Source organism: Gallus gallus, chromosome 9 (genome assembly GCF_016699485.2).
Source record: "Gallus gallus isolate bGalGal1 chromosome 9, bGalGal1.mat.broiler.GRCg7b, whole genome shotgun sequence".
Lineage (NCBI taxonomy): Eukaryota > Metazoa > Chordata > Aves > Galliformes > Phasianidae > Gallus > Gallus gallus.
Genome location: NC_052540.1, coordinates 20,872,203 through 20,885,313, shown reverse-complemented (window position 1 = coordinate 20,885,313; position 13,111 = coordinate 20,872,203). Strand labels below are relative to the sequence as shown.

Genomic DNA, 13,111 nt, shown 5'->3' with positions numbered 1-13,111 from the left:
GCTTGTGTACGTATACTGTCCTTACCCATGATTGGCTCCACACATATCAAGAGAACACTCTGAGTAGGGAGCTTGTGTTTGAAGAGAAACATGGAACCAGCAAGATGCGCTGTGGCTTCTGCCTAGTTTAATTTTTTCAGATCCTAATCTGGGACAATGATTGCTGATGTGCTAACTTGAAAATCCACGAGATACCTGAAGCATAGATTTATAGATGTGATGCATTATACCCTGTGTTCTGGACATGTTTAAGACACGTTTTCTGTCAATGTATACAGGTTTCCAAATACTGCTGTTCTGAGTCCAGGAGTGTGAAAGCATTTGTCTTTATCAATGGTTTATCCACTGAAGCATTTCAGACCACCACTGATCATGCAGCAAACAGCACACTGAGCATTTAAATGCCACAATAAGTGATTCCAATTCAAATTTAAAATTGAAATCCGAATTTGAATTGTAAATCCAACAGCAAAAGACATGCACATCCTGCACTGATTTCAAGTTACTAATAATAGTAAACATCCCTGTCAAATGCAATGTTAATTGAATTTAATAAACATCTATCCTTGTCATTTTTTTTCCTGAATCACTTACAATCCAGATCCCATCGTATGGCACTGTGTTATAAAACAGTCTGCATTCTTCCACCCACCAACTGGTGCACTCTGGGTTGGTGAAGTCTGGGAACACGGCTTCCCCTGGCCACACCTAGAGCATTCAAAGGAAAATAATAGAATATACTACTAATTGCATTGGAATAAGATGTGAATGTATAATATGAGTTCCCACCCCTAAATAATGATTTGAATCAAGTCCATTGCCCTCTTGACTACCAAGTTGCACTACTGGCCCATACTGACACTACTGTGTCCAGATCCCAGATTTACTTTCAGTGAAGTTCATAATTTCGTTCAAAAATTCACATTTATCAGAATATTTAAGAATCATCAAAAGCAATGGTGGCATAGTAAAATATCATTTTTCTTGCATCAGCTTTCTATAGTTGAGAAAGGATGAAGGTATTCTTTCTCATCTACTATATGAAACATCTACATTTACTTTTCCATACAACTTACATTAATATCAAACAGGATTTTACCAAAAATAGAAACATACACTGTAAAAAATTCAAAAAACAACAAAGATTGAAATGTATCACGTGCTAAATGGGACCTTATAATCTTAGTTCTCACTGTCTAGTACTGGAAGAAGCGAGTTAGAAAACGAGAGTTTAAAATGAGCCCCCCAAATAAATTGAACCAAATCAACCACATTTAAACTTTATAGAAATGCGTTTACCTCTCCAACTAATGTTGTTACTCCATCTGATTCGTTGACCCAGACTTTCCTATTCTCCCCCCTGACGTAGCTGCCATATTGACTACCATCAACTAGAGGTTGTGTGCTAATAGCAGGATCCTAAAAAAAGTTCCAAAAAAAAAAGTTAGAAATTAGGAAACATGCCATCAGTTTTTACAGACTACTGGAATGTTAGGCAGGAAGTGTAACATTTATATAAAAAATGCTTAAGAATTATGAAAAGTTATAATGATAGTATTTACAAGGCAAAAAGAATTACTTACCAATATGATAACATATTTTTGTCCACTGTTATGCATATAAGTTGCAAAATTAGGAAGATCACTAAACAGCACTTTGTCGTATGTGAAATCTTTCTTTCCTTCCATGTAATCAATGTCAGTGATCTGAACATCCTGAAAGACAAGAGATTTCAGCTTAAACATGACAAGTCATATGTAAAGATTTTGTATATTTTATCTAGTGCAATTTCTTAGGACAGTTCCTGTTTGAGCTTACTATCTAAATGAATTATACTGAAATATCTTCTGTACCTAAAAGGAACATTTCACATTAGCAGAATCCAAACGAATGTGTGTACTGGCATTCTTTTTATTAGACCCTAGACATGTGTTTGTTTCTTAGTAGTTGCCCAACTTCTAAGAATGCCCATTTAAATACAGACATTCCTTCCTCAACTCTTAGTATAAAATCAGAGTATATTCATACTTTTTAAGCCATCCTTCTAAAGCAATCTGAAGTGTATTTAAAATTTATGTGTAATTTACCTTTGCTTGTCAGTTAAGAATAATCTGTGGTTCCATAATTTCTACGTGACACTGAAAAAATATTTGAGTGGACTAGGTAACACTACAAAATAAATCAATATAGTTGGAAAGTATAACTGAAAAAATATTACAATAAATTGGGCAAGTAAAACTTGTAATTAAGCCTCCCCCAGTATCCCATTCTGATAATGGCACTGCATTAAAAGGTACAAAATCTTCTTACACCAGAAGGCTATGCACAATAATTTATTAGAAATTCACTAATTTAAACTGATGTGAAATGAGTGAGGTTTGTAACATCACAGTCATGATATTTGGGTGGTTTCTCCCACAGGATTCTGCCTTGATGTGGTTGTTGCCCTCCTCAAACCCTGAACTTACATAAGGGAGTCCAATCAGACGGTTCCTCTCCACAACAGCCTTCACTTCATCCAGAGAGCCATAATTCCAGCGGCTGAGCTGGAAGCCCAGACTCCAGTAGGAAGGCATCAGTGGGAGTCCCACAAACTGCATGTTGAGAGCAGAAATCATTAGTGGCACTAATAGTGGATGCTGTGTATGTTAGCTCAGCGCCTATTCTTTCCTTTAAGGTATCACTGAAAGCTGATCAGATGAGTAAAAATAACAAATAAATAAATAGTAAATAAAAGAAGTACAAACAATATCTGTGACAGCTTACAACTGGAAGATCATGACATATCAGCAATATTGCTTACTATAATATTACCAGATGAGCATATAATATTTATGGGCATATATATAATATAGTATATAACATTGCCATATGAATAAGAGTTTGTCCATATAAAAAGAGCAAGGAATCAAAAGTCACTCTACTTAGATCACCTCTAGCTCATGTCAGGATGTTCAGTCTGAGAACTCAGTCAGGGTGTACAGACTGAGAACTCTTGCATCCTCTCTGCATGTGCATCTTCAGCAAAACTAGTGCTCTAGGTGCTGCTGCCTGTAGCAGGCCAGATAAAAACATCTACATCCCAACTTAATCCCAGCTAGCCATTACATTGGTGACATGCTAACAATTGTTCTTAGATAAACATGTAGCGACTCACTCTAGATAGTATAGCAAAGACATACTGTCACATAAAGAAGGAAAAGAAATGAAAAAAAGAAGAAAACAAGTGCTTTTAAGGATCTGCTCAATGTGTAGTCTCTTTAAATAAAGGTACCTGCAAATACTCTTGCACTACTTGCTCTGGAGTGTTCCCCAAGAAGATATAGAAATCAAGGATGCCGCCAATGGTTCTGTAGGTCACTGCTGGAGCAGGCTGCAGTGCGAACTCTGCCAGACAAAGAATGCATGAGACCAATTCTGAATACCAGCTAAATCTAAAGTAACTCTGTCATACTGATATTGAAAAGTAGAAAACTTATTTTAAGAAAAAAGAACCAATACAGACCAGAAATATCCAAGGAACACACAAACGTTATTTGAATTTGCAATGAAGGAGAAATGTATTGACATGATTCTTTTAAATGTCTATATTTGCATTTCTTTACATCCAACAAAGACAAGAGAATCAGAACAAATCCAGTAACATAACCTTTCCTCTTCAAATTTTCAGTGCAACTTTCCAGACTCAAGAGAAATGAATAGCATACAATAGCATATGTATAGGTATGCCTATACCCAGAGACCAAAGGGCATTTACTTTCAAGTGATGCTCATTCCAAATTTATACTTTGACTGCTGTCCTACACATCTGCAGAGAACCGCACAAGGCTTCCAGTGGGTTTCTTACACAACCTGCATGTTAATTCTGAGCCACACTGCTAACATTGCATACGCTGAGTGCTACTAAATGCGTACAACGACTGCCATCAGATTATTGAAGGTAATGTTAAGACTTGATATACAGCAGTATTTAAAAACGGACATTTACATTACCCCAGTTTTGATCTCAATCCCACAGATGGTTTTAAAAGATATTTAGCTGCAATAAATGGAGCTACAGAGAAAGCTTTCTTACCCATGGCGTTGCTATTCATCAGGAATACACCAAAAGAGGCTCCACTGCTGTCTTCCAAACACATGAAGAAAGTCTGAACTCCGTATAAGTTATGCATTTGCTTCAAGGGGAAAGAAAAAGAAAGAGCTTTTAAAATCTACCAGTATGTGTTTGGGGGATATTTCAATCATATGGAGAGTTGCTTTCTTACACTGAAGTAACACTGACAAACCAAGGCTTGTTAGCTAGTTATAAATAAAGTACACTAGGAACAACAATAATTTTTAAAAACCACATTAAAAAACATTCCTTCACTCATGCACTGTGTGAAGTGATTTCACACAATAGTAATTTCTCCACAATATCCATGATCATAGAATGGCTTATGTGTTGATACTGTACTAGACAGGTAGGGTTTTAAACATGTTGGGTTTGGCTTTTTGTTCATAGCATTAGGTCAACTGAGTGCTGACAAGATTTAGCAAATATTCCCCTTGTCAAAGCAAAGGATATTAATGAACATAGGAATAGCATTTGATTGTTTACATCCCCAAGGTACAATAAAGGACCGTCTGAGGACGGTCAAGTTGGAAGAAGCAAAAAGCAAAAAATGACTGCTGTTGTTTGAATCAGTACCTCACTTGACTTTAATCCATGCATGCTCATAAATTATAATGTTGTCAGCAAATCACTGCAAGGAGGAACTGACAGAACAACACCGTGTGCCTGCGTGCACCAGTGTTAAGGAGAACTTGGAACTAAACCTACAGAATCCTCAGTGTAAATGTTAAGTTACTTTTTTGTTATTGTCAGAAAATGTGGGTGCCCTGGAAATCATCTTGGAAAAAGAGTATGGACACAAATAATTGCTGACAGACATGTTTTATCTTTTAAAGAAACAGCTGTTCACAAAAGAAATAGGTCCTTACGTCAGAGGGACCAACATCCCTGCTGAATAGAGGCCAGGTTTTCCAGTTGAGATCATGTCGGTACTGCTTATGCACATGCTCTCCCACACCATAAATGTTGCTGCTAGGTAGCTTGATTGAAAGCTGTAAAAACTGGTCAGCATACTGCAGTGGTCCTATGGTAGTATCAAAACTGCAAGAAAAATAAGAAGGAAAGAAAAAAGGATTACATCAGGAATTGTTGCAGTGATTGTTTCTACTCCTTTTAGCTAAGCTGGATTGCAGGGTCAGGTCTCCATCCAGAGACCTGAAGGGAGTGATGCAGAGGAGGACAGTGTACAGCTGCAGTAGATAGAGAGGCCCTTGCATAGATTAGGAGATAGGTAACACCTCTCTCAGTGCTATAGAAACTTTGCACATAAATGGCTTCTGCTTTCAGGATTACATTCACAAGCACCTCTTCCTGCAAAACTTCCCACTTAAGCATCTTTGGCTCTGGATAGTGAATCCATACAGTAAAAGTCCACCTCACTATTGAAGTTTCTCCTGTTAATTTAATTCTGTACATTTCACCAATCTCTTTCATTATAAACTGTGCATCTCCTAAACAAGGATTAGGGGAGATTTAGAGACTGAAGATAAGTTCATTCCTTGTTTGCTAACGTGGGACTCAGGCAACTGGGAGGAAATCTGAGTAGTGCTGAGGCAGAGTGAGCAAGCAGCAGGGCAATTCCTACTGCCAGACAGTGGTCCTTTAATCAGACAAAAGGCTTAAGTTCATTAATGTTGATCTTAATCATATTCATTTCCTTCTTTTATTGCTGAGACTTTCAACGCTTCCACATAGCAAATGTATGAAAACTGGCCCCACCCAGAAGTAGCTTTACTTTCCATCAGTCATTGTTTTTTTTAAATGAAACAATCAAAATGAGAAAGTAATTCTGAGTTAAACCAGATTTAAATCACAAAGCTATTGGAATGAAGCTGATCCCGTGTTCTGAAGGTTACTTTCAGCTTTATTAAAACAAGAGCTTACAAGGATCAGCAGAAACTCAGTCTTTCACCAAAAGCAGAGAAAATGACTTACTTTGAGATAGAAAACCACACCAATATGTTTTAACATTCTGCACAGTTTCAAAGTAATATCCATTGACCTACTCACTTTACATAGTTTTAATTACAAACTTTCAAAGATTGTATTTTTGTGGGAGATCGTGGTATTTAACAGTCATTATATTCATATGAAAGAGAGTGATACAGCTCCCTTCTCAGCCTTCCAGAGCACTGCTTCAGCATGGATCTATTGAACTAGATTGTTTATTCTTGCCTTCATACACCTGTTTAATCAGTCATGGACTACCGAATAATAAGTCCATCTTTTGTGTTCTCTATAATTGCAAATCAATCATTACAGAGGATTCTAAGTAAAAAAAACAATGCTAACAACAGCATGAAAATAATAGCTATTTAATTAAACTTGAAGCATTGATAATACAACTGTCCTAGAACTCTGACAGGTAATCATTCTTTGATTTAATAAGCATGTCCATCCTGACACTTACTTCCTTTTAAAGGCTCTCAAAGATAGGCAGCTAGTTAAAATCTATGTTTGTTTCTTTACTTCTAGGGAAAAAAAAATGGGATGAAAACATTTAATGTACAATACTTCAAATACTGTACAAGACTACATGACCAACTTATCACTGATTTTCAACAAGTACACCTCTATCATAGGTCTAAAGAGCAACCTGGGTTTGGTGATTCAGAGCTAAGGCGTGATTGTAACAGCTAAGATAAAAGATGGAATAAAGAGTATTTGTGATTTGAAGCACTGGGACGGCCGTCAGATAACAAATACTCCTTGAACAAAGGTGGCCATAAAGATTTTGCTAGTGTCAAAGGAAAGAGAAGGGATAGCCAGATCTCAGGCCTTTACAACATCTCTTCATACAGCAGCATTTTGAAAGGCCTCATAAGAGTCCCTACAGAACATCCATCAGTCAAAAGACTAGAAGTAGGTAACATATCCAAGAGTGTACCTCACACATGCATATTAGGTATACCTTATTCACATGGCAACAGATTTTCTGTGTGCCAACACAGGCCTTCAGAGAAAACCAGTGACATCAGTGTTCATTAGAAAAAACAAACAGCAGTGTTACTTACAGCACTTTCCCGCTCACTCTGGTCACCACAATACCAAAGGGATTTGACCTCACTTCCACTCTGTAGTTTAAATTGGAGGCTGCAGGTCCACTGAAAGAGCCCACTTGCTCATGGGGGACTTCAAATCTTTGTGTTGTAGGATCAGTAATCTGCACGTATTTAAAAACATTTGAAAACATTGAAACATTTTCCAGCATTAACACATAGATCTGATTTAGCATCTTCCTGTACCTATCACAGTCTCCTCCTTCCACTTTCATTATCATTCTCTTTCCATTTTCATCACTCATTTTCAACTATTTCCCTACTTATATTTGACCTTGTTTTTCCCTGGTTTCCAGAGAAACCCACCACAGGAGGCAAGCTTCCAATAGAAGAAGCCCTGCTCAACCCCAGAAACTATCAATATCCCACAGTCACTACACAGACTGCTGAACTTTCCATAATGCTTCAGAAAAGCTGTCTGATAAGTTGATTAAGAGATATGATCAGGCCATAAATAAAGAGGAAATAAATAAAACATTCAGCCCTAGAATCTTTCCCTCATTGTAGAAAGTAGATACTGTAAAGGATGAGTTTTTAAAGGTATCAGTGATTTCTCCATGAGGAAATCCCACTGTGCTAAACCCTCATTAACCACATGCATTGCAACACCAGAGACAAAGAAATGAAAAGCTGATCACTTTTCAGGGGGTGGCATGATGGTGCAGCTGAAGAATTAATGGAGCCCTCCTAAACTCACTGCACAGAAATGGCCGGCCTAAAACCATGTACAGAACATAAACCTTAAAACAACAGATGAAAAAGATTAACCTTGAACCGGAAGCGATTTGCTGTCTGATACTCTCCTGTGAGGAGGACAGTGTTGATATCTTTTCCAAAGAGAGAAGGTGATGACAGCCTTCTTAACGTGGCCTCAAATCCTAAAGAAAACACACAAATGGAGACATTACTGTTTCAAATCAGACATCTGGATGTACATTAAAACCAGGTCCCTCAGCTCCCAACTTACCTGTTTGAGTTGATCTTGTTGACCCATCCACTTCGTACCCATGGTTTTTAGAGAAATAGCACCAGGGCACACTGGTATCACTCTGGGGACTCCAGCAGCAGCCACGCAAGTCACAGATGCTCTGAGCAAAGGACAGGAGAGACTCACATCAATTGGTTTTACACAATAAGCATTCTACACTGCAACAATTGAAATGCACATGAAGTATTTTTTAATCCAAATACAAGAAAACATAGTAACACTTGCTATCAGATAAACACGTTCACTGAAAATCTATTTAATCAATTCAAATATAAAAAACAAGGTAGGTTTTTTTATTTTCTTGATTCAGAGTAGATGCATAGACAATGACTTTTTCCTAAAACCTGAAGACCCACAGGAAGAATGAACCCTTAAAAAATTAAGGAAACATTTGAGCTGTGACAGATGCAGTAGAAACTAACCAACGCTCACACACTGAAGGCTGGATAACATTTATGGTTGGCTTAACATCTAGTAAACATCTGGCTGGAAAACATCACATATGCATCATTTATCACTATGTATGGGAACTACATTTCAATGTCATTTCCTAGTGTCAGAAATGTTAAGGTTGTTTATCTGAATCTAAGGTTCTATAAAATTATTTTTTCTATTAAAAAAACAAATTAACAAAAACCACCCAAACTATTAAACCTACTGTTCAAAGCATATAACTCAGTGTAGAGGCATCAACCTTGAATCTACGTCTCAATATTCCAATAAACAGGAATATGTTTGCCTTACTGTTAGAAATTAACTTATTCACAAGTTGTCTGCACAAGTTCTATGTTTGAAGATAACACTTGCGTAACACATCACTGTAAATGTCCACACATTTTCACATGTTAAAAATCAAACTAATTACTTGGGAACAAAGGGCAGTAGTGATAGAAGAAGCACCACTGAGGACAAAAGGCTATGATCTCAGTGATCTTGGGCAACCAAATCCAACACGTAGATCTCCAAGACCTCTCCTTCCACCCGCACACTAGCAGAAGCATTTTGTACTGAAATATTTTTGTTGTTTGTGCCATATTTCTTTAAAACAGTCTGCAGGTATAGATGAAGATTGGTCAAAATCCACTGCTACTGGTGTGGATTACAGAGCCCAACCTAGAAAGTTCAGGCCAAACACCTGCCTCATTCTCTGAGCAGAGAAAGCTCTAGACCAGAAATAGTATAAGTGCCAAAGGAAGGCACAGAGGAAATTCACAGAGCTATTAGCTCAAGATATTTTCATGCATTTATTCTGTAGTGATTGAGCCAAGCACAACAAGTAAACTATGTATCAACAATACAGTTACGACCTCAATCTTCTTATCCCTTCCTAGACCAGTGACTATCCCAAGAGCTTGAACAACAGTTTATCCTAACACTTCAAGCATCTCTTTTCCTAACTTCATAAACACACTTTTCTTTTTCCCAGCTAATTCTCATGTATGCCTGTTGAATATTTTCACCAATTACTTTACAGGGCAGTGATGCTCTTTAGGATAGATTTTATCCTAGTGGATTTGTAAACTGTAGATCTGTATTTCTGTGGCACATGGAGCTTGCTGCATGACGAAGTAAGTGCACAAGTGCAAGATCGGTTATGATTGACACTGAAAAGAGCAGAGTTCATTCAAAGGTATTGTCAAGGTTGTTATAGAAGCTATCAATTAGTGTAAATAAAGATAGGAGGTGGTCACAGCCTCTGATCTATTAAGGTGACGTAATAGTTACCAACACATGGCAAAGTCAAAGAAAGTGTTAAAGTTTCATTAGAAATAATACTGAAAACAAGAAAACAGCATGTGGTGGGATACAAAATGAGATAGCTTCTGAACACTGAACTCAGTACCAAGGACTGAAAGAATTGCTTGGCTATGTGTCAAACTGCAATGTTTCTCTTCTTAGCATCGAAACAAACTTTTGCCAACAAGATATTTTCAAAAACAATATCAACAAACCAAACAACAAACAATAAAGTCTCCCCTCAAGCTTTCAAAGGTCCAGTCCTGCACAGCACTAGCTCTGTTCATGGTAGTTTAGTTTTTACTAGTGTATTCTTCTTGTCTTATAAAACCAAACAACTTTCCATGGCAGTGGCTAGTTAATAAAAGCCTGCTCTCTCTCAGGATTTTTATCTCTGACAACCCTGTGATTGGTTAATAAATACCTCTTTGCTTCCCGTGCTTCTATCCTCTGCAAGCCCAGACTTCACCTAAAATACTTCAGCAAATAAAGACATCAAGAGAGACACTAAGCTGCTGCCTGAGCTCAGGAAAAGCATCATGCTCCCAGATGCTTTTTATTCTGAAAACCACTATTGGAAACCACTACAGAATTCACTAAGGAAAGAGCAGATTTAGTGAATCATTTATTTTACCTCTAATTCCAGAGCAAGAACCTCAGTGTTCAAACCTGCATCTATAGCCATCATTTTATTTATTATTTTGTTGTTGTTTTTTGTTTGGTGGTGGTGACTTTATTTTGATTGTTTTTAATTATTCCTGAACATGAAGGGTAAAATGGAAGAGCAGATTTACAGTATGGCTTGCAGTTGCAACCAGAGCAAAACTATTTTCTTCACTCGGGATAAGTGCAGTGCTTAATGTGGGGTGGCTAATTTTAAGGTAGTAATTAAAGATTAAAGTGATCTGCATGACACCTATCGTGGTGTGCTTGCTCCTGGAGCAAGGAACCAAAAAGAAGAGAAACACACTGTGAGTTGAGCCGTTACTACTCTGTTAACCTGCAAGACTATATTGAACTATATATATCATAATACAACTCATGGCATGACAGCATCATTAACAACTGTCGCTTCTGCAATTAGATTGGGAATTCACAGAGAGATAGAGAAGGTTGGTTAATCATTTCAAATATCTGTGAATGGCATTAGCATCACACATCATAATATACGCATCTTTTCTCTCAAGATGCACCCCACTAAGAAAAAGAGAGGCCAGGCACCCATCAGCTTCCATCAGAAAATGAAATCATCCATTATTAAAATGAATATTAATGATGATTAGAAAAATAACAAAAATAACCTTTCTATAGCAACCACCATAAGAATGTTCTGTGCTTGCTCAGATGAGAGACAATGATCAAGAAGGAGAGAAGGTGAGATCGCTATCTCAGATTGAGATTAGTTCAGAGAGGAAACTGACAGCATTCATTGCACTATAAAAATCTCATGCACTTGAGTAAAGTGAATCTCAATGTGCTATCTCTAAAATATGCTTTGCTGTAAATGCTAGCAGTTGGCCATCAGACAAAAAGAAATTGCTTAGACAAAGTTGTTAAAAACAATATGTATTTCTAACCACTCCTTGTTTGCCTAATTTTATTCTCTCGTATCGACAAGCCAAATTGCTGGGGAGTATATTGGCAGGGGTCTTCAACCCTTGCTAATAAACTGCTGCAGTGGCTAGAAAAAAAGTCTGGCCTTTTGACAATGGGCTAAAATTGGTTGTACAGAAGTTATATTTCTCTGCTAAGTACTCAGGCATTTGCAGACAAATAAGTTATGAGAACCATCAATATGTAAGAGAAAAGGTAAATTTTCATAATCAAACATAGGATTTTATGTGGAAAAGCATATTTGCTGATTGTTTTTGCTATAGTGTTCTCAGACCTTTGTTGCTGTTTGATCGGGGATGCAGTCAATTCTCTCCACTGTTAATATGTTTGGACATTCTGGTGTAAATTCTGTTAGGGAAATAAATTAAATGGATTATTTCCAAAATATATTAATATCTGGATTATCATTAACTGGTTCGGCTGACTCTCACCACCTTCATCCTCTAACCATGAATACATGAGTTTAAACTATTGCTACTGCGATGTACCTTACCTTTGAAAAGCTGCACAGAGCTGTTCCAGATAAAGGTAGGAGAGCTTCACTTTCAATTTTTTTGCACAAATGGGTGACATAAATTATTTTAATTGTGAAGATATACAGTAATTCAGTTTTCAGTAAGTCTTGTAACCCAGTCTGCGCTGCTTCTTTAAAAATTTATGCTGAATTAAAATCAGAAGGACTTTCTTTCATCTGAATAGTGCTGTGTAACTGCTCTTATGAGCGCTCCTTCCCATGAAATACTGCTCATCTGAAGGAGCTTGAGTTAGAGCATCAGATAAACACACCTTAAAGTTCATTTAAGAGTATAAACAGGAGGGGGGATGACTTTTATGTGGTTTGATAGTGATAGGACAAGGGCGAATGGTTTTAAACTGAGATAGGGGAGATTTAGGTTGGATATTAGGAGGAAGTTTTTTGCTCAGAGGGTGTTGATGCACTAGAACAGGCTGCCCAAGGAGGTTGTGGATGCCCCATCCCTAGAGACATTCAAGGCCAGGCTGGATGTGGCTCTGAGCAGCCTGGTCTGGGGGTTGGCGACCCTGCACATAGCAGGAGGTTGAAACGAGATGATCACTGTGGTCCTTTTCAACCCAGGCCATTCTGTGATTCTATTATATAAATGTAACACTGAAAGTAACAAGAAATCATTGAATTGAAAAAAAAAAAAAAAAAAAACAACAAAAACCACATAGCAGAGAAACGCTCACTCTTCTTTTTCCCCCACTTGAACATTCATATTCTTTGAAAAGTCTGATTTGAATGATGCCAACAGGCAGTTCCAACAGGAGTGCTGTGGGACTTGTGAACATCTCAGCAAGCAGAGCTGAACAGTCCCCACTGAGGGTTTTAACTCTGGTCCTGGAAATGGGAAGTGCTTACCCGTAGTTTTGACTGCAGGTACTCCTGTTGCTAAAAGCGCAATGAGGATAATGGCCACCACCACCACCAGGCAAAAGAGGACAATGAGAGTGATTTCCAGGCCACTGAACTTCCTCTTGCCCATCTAGGTCAAGAAGAAAACCATTGGCATGAGGAAAACAAAAGTAATATCTTGGAAAACTCTATAAGTTACAGTATTTGTTTTCAGTTCTCATTTT

The 13,111-nt window shown here is 37.6% G+C and overlaps 1 protein-coding gene across 1 annotated transcript in view; it reads right to left on the bottom strand.

Moving 5' to 3' along the window:
- The window catches only part of SI (sucrase-isomaltase), a 44,376-nt gene that overhangs the window by 29,647 nt on the left and 1,618 nt on the right, over positions 1–13,111 (bottom strand). The window contains exons 2-13 of the mRNA XM_015291762.4: positions 12,894–13,017; positions 11,787–11,860; positions 8,141–8,261; positions 7,942–8,051; positions 7,129–7,277; positions 4,984–5,155; positions 4,076–4,175; positions 3,275–3,387; positions 2,469–2,594; positions 1,584–1,715; positions 1,300–1,419; positions 595–708 (exon numbers count right to left, since the gene is read on the bottom strand). Coding sequence (XP_015147248.2) covers positions 595–708; positions 1,300–1,419; positions 1,584–1,715; positions 2,469–2,594; positions 3,275–3,387; positions 4,076–4,175; positions 4,984–5,155; positions 7,129–7,277; positions 7,942–8,051; positions 8,141–8,261; positions 11,787–11,860; positions 12,894–13,017 — 1,455 coding nt within the window. The remainder of the gene's footprint in view (positions 1–594; positions 709–1,299; positions 1,420–1,583; positions 1,716–2,468; positions 2,595–3,274; positions 3,388–4,075; positions 4,176–4,983; positions 5,156–7,128; positions 7,278–7,941; positions 8,052–8,140; positions 8,262–11,786; positions 11,861–12,893; positions 13,018–13,111) is intronic.